At 45.8% G+C, this 21,999-nt stretch overlaps 3 protein-coding genes across 7 annotated transcripts; 2 read left to right on the top strand and 1 right to left on the bottom strand.

The window, feature by feature from the left end:
* The first annotated feature begins 1,014 nt into the window (after positions 1-1,014).
* On the top strand, positions 1,015-12,749 carry BECN1 (beclin 1). Of its 5 annotated transcripts, XM_070395234.1 has the most exons (13): positions 1,015-1,144; positions 1,386-1,514; positions 4,181-4,255; positions 5,071-5,138; positions 6,009-6,067; positions 6,732-6,822; positions 6,930-7,066; positions 7,222-7,416; positions 8,315-8,461; positions 9,951-10,100; positions 10,580-10,640; positions 11,078-11,220; positions 11,956-12,749. In XM_070395234.1, the coding sequence occupies exons 2-13, from the start codon at positions 1,388-1,390 to the stop codon at positions 12,122-12,124; spliced, it is 1,422 nt and encodes a 473-aa protein (XP_070251335.1). In that variant the 5' UTR covers positions 1,015-1,144; positions 1,386-1,387; the 3' UTR covers positions 12,125-12,749. The 5 variants fall into 5 exon arrangements, with proteins under 5 accessions (XP_070251335.1, XP_070251334.1, XP_070251336.1 ...); XM_070395236.1 differs by lacking the exons at positions 1,015-1,144; positions 4,181-4,255 and adding an exon at positions 6,473-6,594 and having other exon boundaries at positions 1,425-1,514; XM_070395238.1 differs by lacking the exons at positions 1,015-1,144; positions 1,386-1,514; positions 4,181-4,255 and adding exons at positions 1,690-1,728; positions 6,473-6,594.
* A 406-nt stretch (positions 12,750-13,155) lies between these two features.
* On the bottom strand, positions 13,156-19,930 carry CNTD1 (cyclin N-terminal domain containing 1). Its single transcript, XM_070395239.1, has 7 exons — positions 19,762-19,930; positions 16,943-17,018; positions 16,509-16,677; positions 15,390-15,552; positions 14,778-14,922; positions 14,066-14,162; positions 13,156-13,521 (listed from the first exon to the last, which is right to left on the bottom strand). Exons 1-7 carry the CDS (start codon positions 19,928-19,930, stop codon positions 13,351-13,353), a joined length of 990 nt encoding a protein of 329 aa, XP_070251340.1. The 3' UTR covers positions 13,156-13,350.
* Positions 19,931-20,278: 348 nt separating this feature from the next.
* COA3 (cytochrome c oxidase assembly factor 3) lies at positions 20,279-21,803 on the top strand. Its single transcript, XM_070392941.1, has 2 exons — positions 20,279-20,528; positions 21,261-21,803. Exons 1-2 carry the CDS (start codon positions 20,315-20,317, stop codon positions 21,365-21,367), a joined length of 321 nt encoding a protein of 106 aa, XP_070249042.1. The 5' UTR covers positions 20,279-20,314; the 3' UTR covers positions 21,368-21,803.
* The last annotated feature ends 196 nt before the right edge of the window (positions 21,804-21,999 follow it).

The following is a 21,999-nucleotide window of genomic DNA, read 5'->3' as shown; positions in this document are numbered from 1 at the left end:
AAAGACCAGTAGAGAATGTAATAAACGCCCCAGGGCTTAGGAACAATAGAAGGTTACAGTTAAATTAGGTCATCGCAGACTCTGGCTCTGTTGCAAAGATCACAGCTCCCTCTTAAAATTTTTTACAAGCAGGTCATGGTTTAGCCAGGGGTGATGGGCTCCAGGAACCTAACCTTTCAAAGGTATGAGCCTGTGACCTTTCTTTTTTTTTTTTTAATATATTTTATTGATTTTTTACAGAGAGGAAGGGAGAGGGATAGAGAGTTAGAAACATCGATCAGCTGCCTCCTGCACACCCCCTACTGGGGATGTGCCTGCAACCCAGGTACATGCCCTTGACCAGAATCGAACCTGGGACCCTTGAGTCCGCAGGCCGACGCTCTATCCACTGAGCCAAGCTGATTCGACTGAGTCTGTATCTTGTGTTGAGAAATAGAGCGACGAACTTTGTGTGTGTTTATTAGCCAACCGTTTTGTGGTTTTTGTGAATAAAAGCTTGCTTCTGCATCTGGTCGGGGCTGCAGTTCAGCCTCTGCTTCGGCAGGGTGCTGTAACTGTAGTCGCTGGCCAGCTTAATAAAGGCTCCTAAATTTTGATCTGAGTCCCTGGTGGTCGTCTCCGCGGGTCACCCCATTACATTATAATATAAAACACAAAGTTTACCTCCCCTCCAAGTGTGTCTACCACTCTCTCGGGGGCGTTTGAAAGAAAGCCCAGCTCTCCCAAGGAGAAACTTTTAAAACTGATACTGCAGAAAGAACTAAAGTGGCTCCGCTCAGAAGTGACAAATCTAAAGAAAAGTCACTGAATTAGAGAATGGCAGAGACTCCTCCATCTCTCCCTACTCGGTCCTTCCACTTCCCAGGCAACCTACGCTCTCCCGCCGCCGGCCGCGTTTCCCAGCTCAGCCTCTAGGGGCCGCAGCCCGGCCCGAAAGCGGGTGGATCTGGACCGACCTACTGGCTCCTCCTGCAGCTGCCGCCGTCGTGACGTCACATCCGGTCTGGGCGGAAGTCCTCCGGCCCACCGGGAAGTAGGTGAAGACAGGACGATGGCAGTTCTGGAGGCCTCCCTCCAGGGCAGCCCGGAGGCCGTAGTGCCCCCGCGGTAGACCGGACCAGGGTGGCGGGCTCCGGACTTCGAGGTGAAGAGCGTCGAGGGCTGAACCGCAACCGGAGAAGGGAGCCTGGGAGCGCCTATTGCCGCCCGTCCCTGACTCGGCTGTAAACTGTTTTTGCCGGGGCTGCCCCGGAAGCAGGTCCACTTGTTATCGTACCGTCCCTAGAGAGAACGGCGCGGGCGGGATTTTCCCTCTTCAGTAGCCCCAGACCCGGGATTCTAGAGCGCTGGTTCTCCCTAATATCGCCTCCTCTCCATCGCTGCAGGGATGGAGGGATCTAAGACGTCCAGCAGCACCATGCAGGTGAGCTTCGTGTGCCAGCGCTGCAGCCAGCCCCTAAAACTGGACACGAGCTTCAAGATCCTGGACCGTGTCACCATCCAGGAGCTCACAGGTCAGCGAGACCCTTGCGAAGAGGGTGGTCAAAATCGTTGAAAGTGGGCAGCTTTGGAGATGTAGATCTTAAGGTGTCTGTCCGTGCAGTCCGCCACAGACTCCCGTGTAAACCCTAGGAAAGTCACTTAATCTCTGGCTCCCTGTTTTCTTATCAGGAACATAAAGGACTTCTGACTCAGTGCGCCTCGGAGAGCTTTGTATAGCAAGGAAAGGTCCGTAGTTTTCTTACTCCTGCTCTTTCAGAGTAAAGAAATATGTACGTATATGTAATAATAAAGGGCACATTTTGAGGATTTACCATGTACCAAGTGCATTGCATGCTTTACTTAGTTTAGTCCCTGCAACAACCCGTAGGGATCATTTTACAAATGAGTTGAGGCTCAGAAAACTTAAGTGACTTACCCAGTGGTCAACAGCTAGTAAATGGAGAAAAATTCTCATAGACCCAGGAAGTGAGATGTAGCTTTTAAAAGAGAAAACTGAATAAGCAGTTAAAATAAGCTCAAGGAGCCTGGCCCGTGTGGCCCAGCGGTTGAGCGTCGAGAGGTCTTGGGGTTCTGTCTCCCTTACTGTCTCTCTAAAATTCAGTTTAAAAAAACAAACATTAAAAGAATAAGCTCAAGGATCTGGAGACAGCCTGCTTGGATTTAAGCCCTGGCTGTCATTTACTAGCTGAGTGACGTTTTGCAAGTTACATCACCTCTCTAGGTCCTGGTTTCTTTATCAGTAAAACATAAAACAATCTCAAGGTAGTTTTAAGAATCAAATATGACAAAGAACATAAATACTTAGGAATATTCTGGGCAAATAATACTCAGTAAATGTTAGCTAATGTTACTACCTGATTTCTCTCTCTGAAGAGAATTAACTCTTTAATATATTTTAAACTTTTTATTATGGAAAAATTTTAAATATATAGCCAAGAGAATAGCATAATGAACTCCCTTGTATCCATCACTTAGTTTCAACAACTAGCTACATTCTCTCATTCTTGTGTTCTCTGTATCTTCACTCACCTCCCATCCCCACTCACTTAATTTGTTTTTTCACTTTGTTAAAAACACCTACCTTCAACAATTATTAATGCATATTTAATTATGTTTCATTTAGCCCCATCTATTCTCCCACCCCAAATTATTTTTATTTTTTAAATTGTATTTTTTTTTTAAATATATGTTTACTGATTCCAGAGAGGAACGGAGAGGGAGAGAGAGATAGAAACATCAATGATGAGAGAGAATCATTGACTGGCTGCCTCCTGCACGCCCCCTACTGGGAACTGAGCCTGAAACCCGAGCATGTACCCCTGACGGGAGTCGAACCCGGGACCCTTCAGTCTACAGGCTGACGCTCTATCCACTGAGCCAAATCAGCAAGGGCCCAAATTATTTTTAACATTCTTTTTTTTTAATCCTCACTGGAGGATATGTACGTGTGTGTGTGTGTGTGTGTGTGTGTATATATATATATATATATATATATATATATATATATATATACACACACACATATATATGTATATATTAGAGACCCGATGCACGAAATTTGTGCAAGAGTAGGCTTTCCTTCCCCCGGCTGCCAGCACCGGCTTCCCTGGCACTCAGGACCCCGGTTTCCCTCGCAGCCCCAGCCCCAGCTTCATCTGGAAGGTCGTCAGGAAGGAGGATGTCCGGTCTAATTGGCATATTACACTTTTATTATTATTATTATTATTATTATTATTATTGTCATAGATACATACTAGAGGCCCGGTGCACAACATTCATGCACTGGGGTCGGGGGGGTCTCTCAGCCCAACCTGCGCCCTCTCGAAGTCCGGGACCCCTCAGGGGATGTCCTACTGCCGGCTTAGGCTCCGTCCTTAGCGCTGCCGCTGTGCTCACCAGCTGTGAACCTGACTTCTGGCTGAGCGGTGCTCCCCCTGTGGGAGCTCACTGACCATCAGGGGGCAGCTCCCATGTTGAGTGTCTGCCCCCTGGTCGTCAGTGCGCATTATAATGTCTGGTTATTATGTTTAGTTGATTTGCATATTAAAGTTTTATTATATAGGTTTTTTGTTTTTTTTTTAGGGGAGGATATTTTCCCATTGATTTTCAGAGAGTGGAAGGGAAGGAAGAAGAGGGGACAGAGAGAGAAACATCAATGTGAGAGAGACACATCAATTGGTTGCCTCCTGCACACTGAGGCAGGGGATCGAGCCTGCAACCAAAGTGCATGCCCTTGACTGACCCTTCAGTTTGTGGGCCGATGCTCTAACCACTGAGCACCAGCTAGGGCCCAAATTGTTTTGAAGTAAATCCCAAACATAAATACAGTTAATGTTTTGTAACTATTTTTGAAAGATAAGGCATCTTTAAAAACATAACCATAATATCACTAGTGGCCTGGTGCACGGATTCATGCACATTGGAAGGAAATCAATTAGAAGAAATGTTTTAATATCGCTATTCACCCTTTCTCTATAATAGAAGTGTCAACCAAATTCTGTTATCAACAATGACAGATCGAAACACATGCATGTGATTGGCGCCAGCGAGAGCTTTATATGTATCACGAGTCAACTTAGCCTTTTATAGATATAGAATAAACTAGCTTAATTAGACCTGCTTTCTGATGTAGCTAAACTTTTACCAGGCCAGTGAAGCACCCCAATTTCTCTTTCAGGTAATTGTCAGCAACACAGCAGTAAATACCAACCGAAGCAGATTATTATTGTAAATCACGCAGGGAGAACAAAGGGTAAAATATTTAACTGCAGCAGTGTTTGACTATATTCTGTGCAGTGAGAAAACCTGAAGTCATTTTCAAGGTCCACCATTTCTTACTTCTTTTCAGTCGGGTCAAGTTTCTAAGCTTTCTAAATCTCTGTTTTCCGGCTAATGAAAAGAAAATAGGATTCCACCGAGTCTCCTACCTACCTACTCCAGGACTTCTGTGAGGATCAAATGAGATGAGGCATGGGGAAACGCTTCACAGACATTTGGTTAAAGTGTGAAATGTTTCACCTGGCTATGAAGAAACTGCAAGGAGGCTAGTTGTCACTAGGGAGAGGAAGCCGGGTGTTGCTACTTAATGTCATTACCTGGATGGAGGGAAGGACACTTAGCATATTAGCCTTTTGTATAGTTAGGTTATTTTGGAAAAAATTTAACAACTCTTTAATCTCATTTAATGGGGGTAAAGAAAAGATTCTTCTTTGTGTAAATGGTACTTTAAGAAAAAGGTATAGGTGGGGGTGGTTATGAGTATGATTCCAATTCTTTTTCTATACTTTTTTGTTATTGCTGTTAATCCTCACCCAAGGATATTTTTTTCCCATTTATTTCCAGAGAGAATGGAAGGCAGGAAGGGAGAGAGAGAAACATTGATGTGAGAGAGACACATCGATTGGTTGCCTCCTGGGACCAGGGATCGAACCTGCAATCCAGGTTTGTGCCCTTGATGTGGGTGCTGATGCTCTAACCACTGAGGTGCCAGCCAGGGCCTTTTTCTATACTTTTATACCCACTCCTTTGATAAGATTCTTTCTGACTCAATATTTTCCTTGCCCTTAGCTCCATTACTTGCCACAGCCCAGGTGAAATCAGGAGAGACCCAGGAGGAAGAGGGTAACTCAGGAGAGGTAGGAAACACTGGAATGCAAACCGGGTTTCTGCAGGGTACTTGGTGTTTCTAGAGCCCACAAACTTTTGGGATCTCTGGTTAACGAGGCATTCTACATGATCAAGCCACTGTGGATCATTGGAGGTACCTGAGGTTACAGGGTTACTGAAAGAGTCATCCGTTTAAAAACATGGAGAGAGCTTCTTCTTTATTTGATGCAGAATTATAAGCCATTAAAGGTGAGAGATGGGATGACCTATATATCTAGGTCATCTCAGGGCATTCCTGGTTTACCTCTGTTGTCCTAACTATTTATTAATATCCACTCCTCTCTATTCTCAAAAGTATCTTGGTTTTGGCAACAAATTATATGATTACCCTAGCCAGGGGGGATTGTCATTGTTAAAGAACATCTTTTTTTTTTTTTCTTTTGAGAACATGTCATTTTTAAACTGTGATAACTTCAGTGATCATTTTCATTCCCAAAGACAGATATAAGTTTTTGATCACATATAAATTATATCAATGTATTTAAAACATATAAATTACCTACTTTTTTCTTTGCCATGCCAAACTTCATTGTAGTCTGATCTGGCTTTTTCCTTGTGCCATGATATTTAGGGCATCTCACCCTTACCCCTGACTAGTAAGTGTTGAGAAAATGTATATTTAATTACAATTGAATATAACATAGGGAATGCTGTTCCCCATTAAAAAATCAAATGGGACTTGGGGTGTGTCTGCACCCGGCGTCCTTTCTTACTATTTAAGGAAAGTCTCGGTAATACCCAGTTAAGTCTCTGGTTTATCGTCTTGTGGTTGTCAATCAAGTGTAAAGCCAAATAGTTCTAAGCTGCCAAATTCTAATGCCCTCTTATTTCGTTCCCAGGAGCCATTTATTGAAACTCGTCAGGATGGTGTCTCTCGCAGATTCATCCCCCCAGCCAGGTGCCTACTACTCTTCAGCCCCCTGCTCCTTGCCAAAGACTAGTAGAATTTTAATAGAACCCACAATTGAGACCTGGAGCCAGGTGATAGAAATGTATCATCACCCAGCCTTTTGGCTCCTCCAAAAAAGATGCATTCCCTTATACTGGCCCATCACCTTCCAATACTAATTGAGTTTTTCCTGTAGCCATTTACACGTGGAAAGAGACAATAACTCTCATGATAAAGAAGTGAGAAAAGTCCAGGGAGTGATTGACTAATAAAAGAGATGGGCTCTTGAAAAGTTTAAGAATAGCTAATGTTATATGTTCAGGTTCTCAGTTATTGATGCATGTGAAGGTGGCTGTCGAGGGATGTAATATTAAAAAATGGTCTTTCCGGATTCTCCTTCCTTTTCTATTATAGACACACACATCAGTTTTTGATGCCCCCTCTCCCTCCTTAGTCTGTCCAGGCCAACCTTCGTGCTGAGTGCCCCTGTGGAAGACCAGCATGGCCTTCCCTTGGGAGAGAGGTACCCTTGGGAGGTCAGTCGGGCTAGGAGTGGGTATGCACTTTGAGGCCCCTCAGCTGGTGCTTGAGAGTCTCTGCCACTGGCACTGCAGTAGGTGGAGGAGGCCTCTCTGCTCCCTCATGTGGCCCATGGGCGGGGGGCTGTCTGCAGGATGATGTCTACGGAAAGTGCCAACAGCTTCACTCTGATTGGGGAGGCATCTGATGGCGGAACCATGGAGAACCTCAGCCGAAGACTGAAGGCAAGTCGGCCTCGTTCCAGCATCAAGCAGTGGGCATGGCTGGTAGAGGGGGTTGTCTGGGCAGGTAGCATGGGGCAGGCCCTACCCTGACTCTCCCATATTTCCAGGTTACTGGGGACCTTTTTGACATCATGTCAGGCCAGACAGATGTGGATCACCCACTGTGTGAGGAATGCACAGATACTCTGTTAGACCAGCTGGACACTCAGCTCAACGTCACTGAAAATGAGTGTCAGAACTACAAGTGAGTGCCTCCAGAGCCAGGGCCTGGACACTGACATCTGGGTCTTAGAGCCATCACTGCTCTGAGACTGCCTGGTTCTTACCCAAGAGCTATGCTCAACTCAGGTAAACAGAATAACAGGTTCCTTCTGCAAGCATACTCTCTGTCCTTGGCAGGCGCTGTTTGGAGATCTTAGAGCAAATGAATGAGGATGACAGTGAACAGCTACAGATGGAGCTAAAGGAGCTGGCATTAGAGGAGGAGAGGCTGATTCAGGAGTTGGAAGATGTGGAAAAGAACCGTAAATTAGTGGCAGAAGATCTCGAAAAGGTCCAGGCTGAAGCTGAGCGACTGGATCAGGAGGAGGCTCAGTAAGTGATCACCCTGTTCTTCTAATTTCCTGCCCTGAAAGCTCCAGGAGGGGAAATGGCTTCCAGCTGAATGTGTCTGATTAGTTTGTAAGCTGCATTCAGCTGTCACTCTGCAGCATGTCTGCTCTGGATCCTGCATATTGTTTCCAGGCCCTGTTTCTAGAGATTTGTTTGAAGAGTTATGTATGAAGGGTCAGCATGACTAAGTAAAAAAAGCATGTTGATTAAATAGAGAATGGAGAGCCAGGGCTGTAGTCACAGCTCTGTGCTGTAGGGAACGGGGCTCATTGGGTAAGTCAGCCTCTGCACTCAGCATCCTGCTCTGGAAAGATGAGCATATTGGCCCACATTCATTCCTTCTCAGCTCAAAAATTTCCTTGGTGCTCTCGACCTGAGAGAACCCTCTGTCTATTGGAGGAGACATAGTGTCCACATTAACTGAAATAGGGGAAGTGAAGGACAGAACAAAAAGTTAATTTTTCACAGAGCAGTGTAACAAGTTTCATTGGAAATGGTGTTTACTATTTAAAGGACAATAAGAATGTAGAGGTGAAGTTATAGGAGTTCAGTTATGGCCAAGCCATGAAGAAGCCACTCTTGACACATTTCACCTTGATTCTGGAAAAGGTCAGACGAGAGGTGTTTGGCCTGGTTTGGAAGAGTCCTTTCTTCCTCCCCTTTTTGCAAATGGGCAGCTGGAATTTGAGACATTCCTGTCCCTCCCAGGCAGAACAACCGGGGCAAGTATGTTCTTTGAGTGTGATCTGTGACAAATCTCAGTGATGCTGTAACTAGATGTAACCATAATCACTAAGAAGAAGTCCTTAAGGAGGGTGATAACAGAGAAATTTTAGCCCCCAAACTAACAGTCTTCATTGGCCACTTTGGCTGCTCACAGGTATCAGAGGGAATACAGTGAATTTAAACGACAACAGCTGGAACTGGATGATGAGCTGAAGAGTGTAGAAAACCAGATGCGTTATGCCCAGATGCAGCTGGACAAGCTGAAGAAAACCAACGTCTTTAATGCAACCTTTCACATTTGGTAATGAGGCCTGGAGGGTGAGGAGTGTCTGGAAAGCACTACATATCTGGACCTTAGCTGTTGACCACTAAGCGAGGGTGCCCACCTCCTGCGAAATAAGACTGTATATCATTTTCATCCCATCTAGTTTTTTTCCATCCTTAGGATGGGCTAGGTACAATCAGGGGATTGGAATTCTAGAGCTTGGTGCCATCCATTCTACCAAGGAAAGGGACAGATCTGAGCCCTCCAGCCGCATGAAATTCTGGTCCTCTGCCTGGAGCTGATTTCTTACCTGTAGGGTCAGTCATGTATTAATTTACTTGATGTTTTATCCATTTAACTAGTATCTATTGAGCATCTACTGTGTGGTAGGCACTATTCTAAGCACTAGGATGGCAACAGCAAACAATATGCATTCTACCTTCTAGTTGTTTATAATCTAGTGGAAGAGATGAATAAGTAATAGGCACTTGTAATACAGATTGATAATGGTTAATCTAGGGTGCTGTGGGAACACATAAGGGCACTTCACCCAATGTGAGCAGGCCACATGGAAAGTTTCCCTCAGAGGAGGTTGATGTTTAAGCTGAGATGTGAATAGAAGTCTGCAGAGGAGGGGGTTGTTCCTGTCAGAGAGAACATCATGTGCAAAGAAACAGAGGAAAGTGGGAGTGGTGAATTCAGAGAACTGAAAGGAGCTTATTGTGACTAGAGTGTAAAGGGGAGAATGACAGGATATGAAACTGGAGAGTTACCAGTTCCTAAAGTACCTTGTAGGTATCATGAAGGGATTTGGACTTTATCCAAAAGGCAGTGGTAGCCCAGCTGTTGTAGCTCAGTGGTTGAGCATTAACCTATGAACCAGGAGGTCACTGTTCAGTTCCTGGTCAGGGCACATGCCTGGGTTGCGGGCTTGACACCCCAGTGTGGGGCATGCAGGAGGCAGCTGATCAACGATTCTCTCTCATCATTGATGTTTCTGTCTCTCCGTCTCCCTTCCTCTCTGAAATCAATAAAAAATAAAATAAAATTTAAAAAAGGCAGTGGGAGCCATTGAAGCATTTTAGGCAGGGAAGTGACATAATTACATTAGCATTTGTGATAACTTTACCTGCAATGTGAGAAATGACTTGAGAGAAGAGGGTACTATTTTTGGTAAGGAAACTTGTTAGTAGGAATCTAAATAGAAAAAGGGAGTAATGGCATTGAGTTTGGAGAGAAGTGGACAGACTAAAGAGATTTATTAAGTTTGATGCTTTCTTGAAGGGAGAGAGCTGAGAGAGCATTCAAGGATAATGCCCCAATTTCTGCTTTGGCATCTGAGCAGCAGGTGGAAAGATGACTCACATTGTAGACATGTATTTAAAGTACCAAAAAGAACTTGGATATATGAATCTGAAGATACTAGTAAGGAGGGAGATTTGTTTTAGGTAAGAGCAGGAAGTCTTAGAAGTTGCTAAGTTTTAAGTTCTCCCTGTATTTTTCCCTGTCCTTTTGCCTTCTATAGGCATAGTGGACAATTCGGCACAATTAATAACTTCAGACTGGGTCGCTTGCCCAGTGTTCCTGTGGAATGGAATGAGATTAATGCTGCTTGGGGCCAGACAGTGTTGCTGCTCCATGCCCTGGCCAATAAGATGGGTCTGAAATTTCAGAGGTAAGATATGTAGCCCTTTCTTGGGGTATGGTATGTCTTTGATATAATTTGTACTCCATACTGGTACTGCTGTCCACTATGGCAGGAACCCTTACTCCCAATAGCCTGGGAGTTTTCTTTCTGTTTCTGGTTTTCCGCTCACCATAGGGCTCTTTCTATTGATCAAGCAGTCCTCGAGCTGCAGTGGTCCCCAGCCCACCAGTATCTCCAGAACTTTAGCGTTCCTCAAGCTATTTTCAGTTTTTGTTTTTAAATCTAAACCAAAACAGACATTCACTCACAAAGGCCCCCGCCAGACGATTATATATGTACTTTGTTCGGTAAGCAAAATCTTAAACATGGAGCCTATAGGGAGGTGAGAGAGAGGGTGGAAATAATAAAAGAGGTAGGATGAAGTCTCAGAATCATTGGATTCTAACATCCCAATAATCACTTTTGGAGGAGCCCTATATCCATCTCTGTATCCATCTCCTTTTTAGGTATCGACTTGTTCCCTATGGAAACCATTCTTACCTGGAGTCTCTGACAGACAAATCTAAGGTACTCTGGGAACTCCATTTTCACTGGAATACAGAATTTTTATATCTCCTAAAAAAAAAGTTTATTCTTGATAATGTCATTATTCCATTTCCTCCCTAGACAAATATCTCATGAAGAGCCAATATCTTGTCCAGTTCAGGATTAGTTCTTTGAGCCTAGAGAGAAAATGAGTGTTTTTTACAGTCTGTTGAGAAGGGATATAGGCAGATCAGAGGAGAATGTGTGCTCTAGGGTGGGGAAGGAATCACTGTGAGGAAGATGTTTAATACATTTCCATTGATAATAAAAACGTTCTAGGTGCATTGTTATTTTCCCAGGGTTACTGTTTTCAGTGGAATACAGAAAGAACATGACTTGAGAGATTGGTAGGATTGGGAACAATCTCTGCTAGCCCGTCCTGGTGCCACACCCATAGCCAATTCTCTCTTCTTGGGCAGGAGCTGCCATTATACTGTTCTGGGGGGTTGCGGTTTTTCTGGGACAACAAGTTTGATCATGCCATGGTGGCTTTCCTGGACTGTGTGCAGCAGTTCAAAGAAGAGGTTGAGAAAGGCGAGACACGATTTTGTCTTCCTTACAGGTCAGTATCCCCCATTGCTGAGTGAATCTAGAGTGGGACCAAATGGAGCAGAATTGAAGGGACAGAAAGAATGGAGGCAAAACATAGTATGAATGGAGGGAAAGCAGAAATGGTACAAAATCACATGACACTGATGGGCAAAGACTGATCTAATACTGCAAGTAGGACAGAATGTGACCACCTGACTCCTGGAGAAACAGAATGCTGTCTTGGGTAGTTTGGGGGATTTTCTTGCTATGGAGCTTCTGCCCAGTCTCCAATTTCAGGAAGGTTTTTCCTTAAGGCCCTGGAAATGTGCAGGAATGCTTCCTTTGGTCAAATTGTGTAGGGGCCCAGTGATAGATAGAGACCTTAGTTCAAGAGAGTAAAGCTGAGCTGCTTCTCTCACCCCAAAACAAAGCGTTTCTTTTTTTCTGCTCCCTTCCCTCCCATGAGCTCAGGGATGCCTAGGAAAACAGTGAGGAGTACTGTAACCCTCACTTTCCCTCTGCTCCAGGCTTGTCATCTGTTTGGGTGTGTGTCCTGTCCCTGTACTCCAAATGACAATGAGGCTCTTGTGACAGACTTCTTGACTCTTGGCTTTCAAGTAAATCCAAAATACACTACCGTTTCTTGCCAAGTTCTTTAATAGATAAAATGACGTGAATGGTCCCATGATTAAGTCCCTGCCCATTTGCCTGAACTGACTTAAATCAGATCTCAGTTTCTAATGAGCTCTGCTGGGTCCATCTGCAGGATGGATGTGGAAAAAGGCAAGATTGAAGACACAGGAGGCAGCGGCGGCTCCTATTCCATCAAAACCCAGTTTAACTCTGAGGAACAGTGGACAAAAGCTCTCAAGTTCATGCTGACGAATCTTAAGTGGGGTCTTGCTTGGGTGTCCTCACAGTTTTATAATAAATGACTTTCTGTTTTCCTTAGCGGGATGTTTGCCTTAAAGGCTTTAAATTTTGTTTTCTTTGAAAAGTTTTAAATTAACTTTGGGTACTATTAAACACATGTTTACAATACCAAAAAGAAAAAAAAAGAAAAAATCTACAAAAGCCACTTTATTGTAAAATATCACATGGCAAATAGTTCCCAGAGCTACACATGCCATGTATAGCTACCAGCCTTGTTATAGTTTTGACTCTTAACCCCATGCCTTCCTTTCCCTCTCTCACCTTAAACAACTAATTTAAATTTGCTTCTGTTTTTGTTTGTTGCTGAGTTGAATTGAGATCGATGTGTTTTCACTGTAATTTATCTCTCTCAACTTCCTGCACTTAACAATATTAAATAGAAACTTTTGTCTCCACTGAGACGATGAGATGTATGAGACGCACAGTTGGATAATGTGAGAAAATGACATATAAGCTTTGGTCACCGTGTGATGTGATCAGAAGCTTGAAATTTAACACTTCTCACTTGGTTCTAGTACTGAATGCCTGCTCTGCTCTGTGTTAGAGATATGAAATGGTGTTTGATACTCTTGGAGACATTATGTAGAGAATTATTTGTAATAAAAGATTTGCTGCAGTCTGATAACTGCCCATGGTGCACTGTTGGATTTTTCTTTAACTAAAATAGAGTACTTTGTATTCTGGGAGAATTGAGTTCAAGTGCAGGTGTGTGGAAATACTGTAGAAACATGTTTAGAGATGGGTTAGTGTTACTTTTTAAAAAGACTAGTGAAAATAGCTGTAAAGAAAACCCTATTTTTGTAGATCTTAGTAACCGAACAGATGTTTAACTTTAAGGAGAAATACAGGCTCCCTTCTTGCTCAGTCAAGGTCACCCAGATGGTCTCAGTTTTTGAGCCCTTGGTAAATAATAATCTCCATGTCTGATATTCTCTCATGAAAGGAACAATGAAAAGAAAAGCCATAAACATCTTGTTAAACAAAAATGAACCAACTTCATTAATATTCTATCTCTCTTAACATCTTACATTTTCATTCTGATATGGAAAAATGGACAGGCTTGTCCACTTTAACTCTTTCTCTGATGCAGGAAAATAAGCATAAAGTTGGAATACAAAACACAGTTCAAAAGATACTTGAAACTTTTGTACCCTGAACATAAAGTAAACAAAGGGAGGGGTGAGTGCAGTGACGGAAGGCTGTTTCTATTTGGCAGATTCTGTCTGCTTCATGTGTTGGAGGAAGCAGCAGCCCTCAGAGCTCTGGCTGCCAGGTGGGGAGAAATAGGCTGCTGTCGCCCCGGAGTGTTGGCTCCCACGCTGTGCATCAGGATTGCATAAGAGAATGCAGCAATGCTCTCCAAGGCAATACCCGTGATGCTCTGCAAGTGCCCCACAACCTTCAGAAATAGAGACAGATTTTTTGTTACTAAATCATCTCAACATGTTTTAATGCACAAATTGCTTAGGCTGGTCTCTCAAGCCAAATATAAATTTTTTTGTTTCTCTGTATTTACAGAGAAGATTAAATCCAGACCCCAGTGTTTGCCAATAGCCAAACTACACTAGGATACATTTGCCCTGATGGTGTTAGTGTGGAAAGTTTCTACTAGACATTTCACTGGGCTGGAGATAAGTTTTGTGAAAGGTGAGAGGGATATTTGGGAGGATATATTTATTAGACTTTAACATGTTAGCAGATTATCATCATAAAGAGAAATGAGCAAGCTGAACTTGGACTTCCATTTCTAATTTCGTAAGAGGAAAACTAGAGAACACTTTTCAGTCCTAACCTAGTTTTTCCTCTCCCAAATCCTACTCAATCATCTCAATCCTGGGTCTTGGCACTTACCTTTTATAGTCTTCTGTTTTCCTTTAACTAATGGGAGAATGCTTTCTATTAAATGAATTCTGACCATGCTGGTCCTGCTCAGTGATGCATACCTGGCTCCAACACACATGGTTTTGGATGAAGGCACTTGCTGCAATGATTCCTACTGCCAATAGCATGAAGTCTTCCTTCACTGAAACAAACTTTTCCCTGAGTGATTAAAACCATTATTAATTTTGGAGCTGAAATTTGATCTTCCAAATCTTAGGGTCATGGAACTTCAATTGATGTTAATCATCGTGGATTTTTTAGACATGGAAGGAAATGGTCAACTAATAGTTAATTGACCTTCTCCCAGCCTCCCCCAAATCAACTGGGATTTAAACATGAGCCTCCTGTCTGGTTTATAGGCCTTTTGTTGTTCCTTCTGTCTCCCTAACAAATGTATTGTGAGGCTTTTTACTATTCTGACTTTACAGTAATCAAACACTTTTGTCCAAGTTGCAACCTTGTGACTGGCTTTTATTCCCCAAGTGACTATAAAAGCAGTCAGGTAATCTCCAATTATAAACAGCTATAAAGAAAGAACTAGGAAATAATTACTTGAAGTCATTTAAATTTAAAAGTGAAAACATTTAGAGTTTTGCTGATTGGACTCAATCATCTGCATCCAGGCAACATACCGGACGTTAATTTGAACCAGATAACCTGTGCAGGTTATCTGTGGATTGGATGCCTCGCTAGGTAAATTCCATTCCCCAAGTTCTCATGCTACATTCTGGACTCTGTTTCTGGAAGGAGCCTATGCTAAAGGGGTTGCCTTACCCTTGTAGCTGACTGGGTGTGGAGTTCTCAATTGAAGCCCTCAGCAGGCTCTCATATATGGGTTCATGCAGAAGATAGACTAGGTCGAGCAGGGTTAGGCAGGTTGCATGCAGCTGCGTGGCTGGGACCAAACAGCCATTGTATCCTAGATGGAGTATGGGCATGGTAAAGAGCATTATTCGGGTCTTTTCTGATCATAATCACGGATCATAAAACTGTTGAGCTGCTAAGGTGCTTCCTGGTTGCTTTGCTTTACTATAAGAAACCTCTTCAGCTGGAGGTCCATTTTAAAGGACAAAGGGAAGGTAGAAAAATCTCCATATGCAATTAGAGTATATTTGTTTGTTCCCCTCTTATCTCATGCCTCTCTATAAAATCAACTCCTTGGTCCTGTAGTAAGAGTACCTCATGAGTCCAAACAGAAGCCAGGTGCTGAGACCTAAGTTTCTTTTCCTGACAAGTACCAGAGAGAGCACTTCCCTCAATCAGCCCAAGCTTCCTGCTGTTCCTCATTGGTGGGTTCTGCCCACTGCCCCCAAACCCTTGGGTACATTCTTATTGCCTTCTCTGGAAGACTCCAATGCACAGTCCCTGGAACACTTAATAAATTACCTAGAACCTCCAGGAGCATCTCCACATATGCCAGGGGAGTAGGCAGGTTGATTTGGAAGTTCAGGGACTTCAAAATATCAAGCTCTGACTCCAGCAGTTCTTCTTTAGTGTACAGATATCCTAGAGCCTGGAGGAAATTCAGGACTGTAATGTTGCTGATTATCTGGGCAAGGAAAAACAGTGAGGGAGAGGAGAGGGTGTCAGAGTAAAGATACATCTTGGCATAGTGTAAAAAACCCTTCACAATCCAGCCCATGCTTTCATCTTGCCTTTTCCCTTGGTAATTCCCTCTTACACTCAATGCTTGTCATATAGAACTTGCAGCTCTCAAACCCACCAAGCTCCCCAAGCCTCTACAATGCTGTTTCCTGTATCTGGACCTCCTTTCCTCCCCCTTCTCTCTTCCTGCTTTTCTTAACTCCTCTCCCTCTTCCCTTAGGATCCACCCATTTTCCACAACCCTTCCCCCTTTGAGAAGTCATTTTCTCTAAATACACTTCCTTGACTCTCCAAGGCTAATGAGGTACATTCATAGCCCTCTGTATTGACACTAATCAGAACACTTCCCCACATTATTTGCTTATGTGTCTTCTCTCATTGGATAAGTTCCTTGAGAGCACAGACAATATTTTTACTGTTGCAGCCATGGCACCTAGTGAAGCATCTGGCCATAGAAGACAATAAATATTTGTTGAATGAATGATACTTTATTATATACACATTGGGTAGTAATGTGGAAAATTTTTTATCCTTTTTAAATGTAATAGTTTACCTTTAATGCTGATATGTTGGCAGTTCAGACATTTTATGTAAACTGTCCTTGAGTCCAAGGGGAGAAAAGGTGACCTGTATGAACAATGGCCTCTGTCCAGCAATTATACCTTGGGAACAGAACTTCAGGCTATTTAATAACTGCCTCTATGTGACTCTGTGTGTGTGTGTGTGTGTGTGTGTGTGTGTGTGTGTGTGTGTGTGGTATGCTTAGGAAGCATAATTAAACTCTGGAATTTCCACATGAGTAGTATCACCTAGCCTAGGAGTATGTTTCTCACAGTCACCTTTGAATGAGCCCGTTTCTTTCTAACACTCAGGTGCCCATGAGCAACCCCAGCTCCTTACTTTGTAGTGGAAAGAAAGTTTGCTTGCCAGCTGAACACATGACACAAGACGCAGGATAAATTTGTTGAAAAGCTGCTCTTTCAGAGCTCTCCAGTTCTGAGGCACTGTCTTATCCCTTAGCTGGATTGTGGCTTGCCTGCAGATATTCTCTGCCTGCTTAACCATAAACCTAAAAAGAAAGGAAGGGGAAAGTAAATCATCCACACTCACTGAAACTAAAGGGTGTTTCTGCTTCAAATTATGCTACATCTTATCCTCGCCAATACCAATTGTCGGCTAAGAAATTTACATTTGCACTAGAGGGTGCAAAACCAGGTCTCATGATAAGGGGCAACTCGTACTATTTTGGGTGTGTATTTTTTTTTATTTAAGATTTGGATATATTGGTCATTCTGACAGGTACCACTACAAAGGCCTTATGCTCAGGGCTTTACCTTTCTAGGATTTCTACAGCCTGGTAGCTCACGGATTTCTCCAGACACCATTGTTCAGACAGGAGAAAAACAAACTCTGCCAAAACAGAAAAGAAGAGCCTAATTCACAAGGTGCAACCAAAACCACTCTGTGAACTCTTGGCGTTGTGTAAAAGCCATGATGAGGCCAAGGGAAGGGGGTCGGGAGGTGAGAAAGATGAGACTGAAACAACCCAAGCTGAGATTAGTTCCTTTTGCTGCCAATAGGCAGATCAGAGGCATGAAAAGGAGGCTGACTGAGTGCCAAAGACAAGGGCTTACCAAGCCCCCTCAGTGACCCTGGAGCCTTCCTGTGGGTCTCAGCTGATGAAAGGCTTAGCCAGCTACACGCAAACATACCAGCTGGTCTAATTGGCCTCTGCATCATGCTGGGAACCCCCAGCTTCAAGGGTGAGCCTTGGATGGATAAAAATCCTAACCCTTATATTCTGTTTGCAGTGGAATGTTGACAGGAACAGAAAGGTCCCTCCTGGAGCTACAATATTCTTTATAATACTGTTTGTTTAGTAACCACCCTCTGGAGAACTCCCATTGCTTTACAAACACGTTTCACCTTACAGCTGGACACCATCTCTCCACCACCAGTTTGCTGGGTAAATCTGTGGTGGCTGAGCCCCTCCCAGGAGCAAGCTTGTTAGGGTGGCGGGCTTGTTTTGAAGAAACATCCTCCAAATCAGGGAACAGAGCCCAATTTGGGAGGTGGGGGAGTCACTGGGAAGGTGGGAAGGGCAAGATACCTTGGCAAGATTTAAGGCTGCCTGTTTCTCTTTGAAAGAACCGCCCCAGATAGAATTTTATTTAGTTTGCAATATCGTTAGAGGGCGGACACAAGGGTAAATGTTAGTTCTCAATCCAGAAAGCTGCAGAACTGGGAACTTTTGGCACTGATCGGTAAAGAAGTACATACAATCAAATTACCATATGTCTTCAGAGGAAATTTGACTTTCTTAGGGGAAAAAAACAACAACTATAAAAGTCAAGGTAGCACAAGATAATTTAACAATCTACTCAACACACGACAGACATAGGTGTATGTACAAAACCTTATCGGTACAGAGACTAAAGCTCTGCTACCAGTGTCCAATGAAGAGAATTCGTTTAAGCAATTAAGCAAATGCTCTAGAATAATTGTGTGTGATTAGCCGATCCTATTATTTAATGGTGTTGAGGTTTTCTGTGTGTGTGTGTGTGTGTGTGTGTGTGTGTGTGTGTGTGTAGTTGTTTGGTTTGGTTTTGGTCTGAGTTATCTGGGCAATTGTCTCTATTTTCCATTTTAATCTGCCAAGGAAACTGGGCCCGGGTTAGGTGACGGTGAGGGTGACACCCGCCCGAGCTGCCGGCTCCGCCTCCCGCCCTGACAGACGCTCTGCCGACTCTTCACTGAAAACCGCCCCTTCCGGCCTCTCCGGCGCGGGCTTCCTCTCGCTTCCTGAAAGCCTGCTTCCACCTGCCGCTTCCCCCTCGTCATTCAGGCCCTCAGTTCCGCCGTCCGGCTTCTCCTTTTCCCCACTTGCCGAAACGGTGGTCTCCAAGGCCAGCGAACGCGTCCACGTTGTCAGGCGTCGTGGCCCCTTGGCCGCCTCCTTCCCGCGGTTCATCTCCTTCCGGAAGCGCCCGGGCTCCCGGAGGCCTCTGGGCTCCAAACCCCCCTTTTCACTTCCTTCGCGGCTCTTCTCCGTCCTCCAGGCTCCTGCACACAACACGCTCCCCAAGGGGCCGTCCCCGACCTTCTCCTTTTCCCCTCGAGGGGCTCACCCCCGGCTGCTGCCGTCCCGTCATGGCGGCAGCTCCCAAGGCCGGACCTCCAGTCTGACTTCTCGCACCTTTCAGACGGCCGGCCGGGACCTTCCTCCGGGCTTCACGAGCACCTGAGTCAAAACCAGAGTCATTCTCTGTCTCGGACAAAAGCCGCCGTCCTCCGTTTTGCGGTGTTTCCCTGCAGCCCCAGTCTCCGCGGCGCAGTCGCCTCCTTGGCCTCCTCACATCCTGAGCGCACCCACCTCGGGACCTGCCTTTCACCGCTGGGAGGTGTCACCCACCGTCCCTGTCGCTCCCTCGGCCCTGTCACCTTCCATCCGTCCTCCCGCCACGGCCCAGAGACCCTTCCTAAGGCCGAGGTTCCCGCCCATCGCACCCCATTAGCACCCCGCCTTCTCCTCTCCTCCCCGGGATACGCTCCCGCCTCGGCGCCCACGGCCCCACGTGGACTGTCTCCAAACCGCCCTCTGGTCCTGGTTTCCACGCCTCCTCCGCGTGCCCTGGCCAACCCGGGCCACGCCGTGCCCACGCCGTGCCCACGCTGACCCCGCGCCCCCACCTCCACGGCTTCGCTCACAGGACCCCTTCCCCGTCTTTGCCAACGAAACGAAACGTCACCTTCCCTTCGAGGCCTAAAGGCCATGGTGACGCCTTTACTTCCTCCTGCCCCACTCAGCCCTCACCCGTGTTAGTCCCCCCAGAAGCTCGTTTATCTAGAAGGTCACTTATTTAACCGCACTTGTACCTAAGCATTTGCAGGTTTGTCCTATTATTCTCCAAGGATTACATTCATGGTTTGAAAGCAGGGACATCTTTCTACCCCAGCAGCACAGATACTAAATATACATTTGGAAATCAAGGGTAGGGTGCTGGTGTGTCTTATTCACCACTATTTCCCCAGCTCCTGGCATACAGCAACTTCTTTGAATTAAGGAACTACACTGAATCTCAGAATTGGCGCCTCCGAGACAGGTGCCCCTGTTCCCCCTCAACCCAGCTCCCGGCTGGCCCCGCATTCACACCCACGATGCGGGGCTCCCGGAAGCTGCCCATCCAGCCTGCCGACTCCTGCACCGCTTGCTCGTTCTGCTGGGCCAGGTGGAGCAGAGCGTCCTCGATGGTCTCGGTGGCGACAGCTCCAAACTGAAACTCGCTCACAGAGGCCAGTCTTGGCCTCCCATGTCCGTCCATTTTCAGAAGCCTTCGTGGACACCCCGACAACTCACTGGACCCTTACACCGATCTCCTTAGCGTCACCCAGAGCCTTCTGCCACACTCTGGGTTCGTTCCCCTCTTCTGTGTGCTTGTCCTCGCCTCAAGGCTGAGGAAAACTCAATTCCCACCACAGCCTCGAGCCCTCCACCGCCTTTTCCCGCCACAACGGCCGTGGACCCCTCAGCCAATCAGAAAGCACGTCCGTTTTACGTCTCCCCCGCCCTTTCCCTCAGACCGAGAGCCGCGCTCAGTTGGTGAAAGAAAACGCGGACTACAGCTCCCAGCGTCCCCTGCGGAAGCGAAGGGCTGCTATTCCCAGCAAGCTCCGCGCCCCCGGACTGCGAAGGGCGGAGCGGCAATATGGCGGCGCGGGGAGCTGGTGACCGTCTGGATGCGAAGAGTGGAGAGGCCCCTCTGGCCAAGCGCATTGACCCGACTCGGGAGAAGCTGACTCCTGCGCAGCTACAGTTCATGCGGCAGGCGCAGCTAGCCCAGTGGCAGAAGACTCTGCCACAGCGGCGGACCCGGAACATCGTGACCGGCCTGAGCATCGGGGCCCTGGTGTTAGCTATTTGTATCCGCCTGAACTGTAGACTCAGGGAGACCGCATGTGGGGACAAGACAAGGGGAGCAGTGACGTGTCGAGGGCAGTATGGGGGTGGTAGAAAGAGCCTGGGAAAGTCTAACCGCGGAGCCAAGCGTTTAATGTACCTTACTCTGTCACTTTAAGGTTCTATTTTAATATAATTAATTAAGAATAACAGGTCCGCCCTAGCCTGTTTTGCTCAGTGGATAGAGCGTAGGCCTGGGGACAAGAGTCCCGGGTTCAATTCCAGTCAAGGGCACATGCCTGGGTTGCGATCTCTGTCCCAGTAGGGGGCGTGCAGGAGGCAACCAATCGGTGATTCTCATCATTAATGTTTCTGTCTCTCTCCCTCTGAAAAAAAATAAATAAGTAAATAACGGGTCAGCCCACCGGCATGGCTCAGTGGTTTAGTGTTGACCTATAAACCAGGAGGTCAGGGCACATGCCCAGGTTGTGGGCTTGATCCCCAGTGGGGGGCGTGCAGGAAGCAGCCAATCAATGATTCTCTCTCTGGATGTTTCTCCCTTTCCCTTCCTCTTTGGAAAAAAAAAAAAAAAAAAGAATGGGTCAGGGCTTGGAAGAACAGAGGGCTACAGAATTAGGAGGATGAGAGATTAAGAGGTGGTGGAAGCAAGTCTAGGAAAAGGGAAGGTGGTAGAAGCAAGTCTAGGAAAAGGGAATGTGCATGTTCCAAGTGGTTTCCCTAACCAGCCGCCCCAGATGGTTACACCTTCTACTCAGTGTCCCAGGAGCGGTTCCTAGATGAGCTGGAGGATGAGGTCAAAGCTGCTCGAGCCCGAGCTGCGGAAAGGGCTTCAGGCTCCTGATCCAGTTGGGCATTGCACGTCTCTAACCTGCTGGAGCCCCTTCCCGTGATGGATGATGCCCCATGACCTGTAGAAGTTGAAGCCTGCTCACAGCATTGCTGGCCACCTTACTGTCCTTGGACAATGATCAGCCCCAAGAAGCCAGGGATTTGCACAGTTGGCCGTCGTCAAAGAAACATTGCCCACCTCACACTCGCTGTTTGTGGTAGCTGAGCCCTTCTTATCGTTTGTTTTGTTTGGGGTTTTTTGCAAGTTATCTAACCTTGGCTTTTCCCAAATGTTCTGACTTTGTGGTTTATCCCCTTCACTTCCCAGGGGCTGGGAGGAAGGAGGACAAGAGGTGGGCTGTTATGGGAGTGGGCATGGCAGCTCTGTGTTGGAGCCTGTAGGAAAGATGGGGTCAGGTTGAGAATAATAAACTGAGTCATCTCTTGGAGTCAGGTGAGTGTGTTGGGGCTGACACTTCATGCTGGAAAGCTCCACGGGCAGTAGCTGCAGCATAGTGGCATTGCCCCAGGGAGCCGTAAATGTTTAACTAGAATTACTTTTTCCGTGAGATCTTTCCACCTGATTTAAGGGAGAGCTCATGGTGGGTCACTGGGCTGTTTGAGACTGAACCACATCTTGGGGGA

This window comes from Myotis yumanensis, unplaced genomic scaffold (genome assembly GCF_028538775.1).
Source record: "Myotis yumanensis isolate MYYU_CA2020_CCGP unplaced genomic scaffold, mMyoYum1.0.hap1 SCAF_16, whole genome shotgun sequence".
In the NCBI taxonomy this organism is placed as follows: domain Eukaryota; kingdom Metazoa; phylum Chordata; class Mammalia; order Chiroptera; family Vespertilionidae; genus Myotis; species Myotis yumanensis.
The sequence above is the reverse complement of the archived record's forward strand: the minus strand, read 5'-3'. Positions and strand labels throughout refer to the sequence as shown.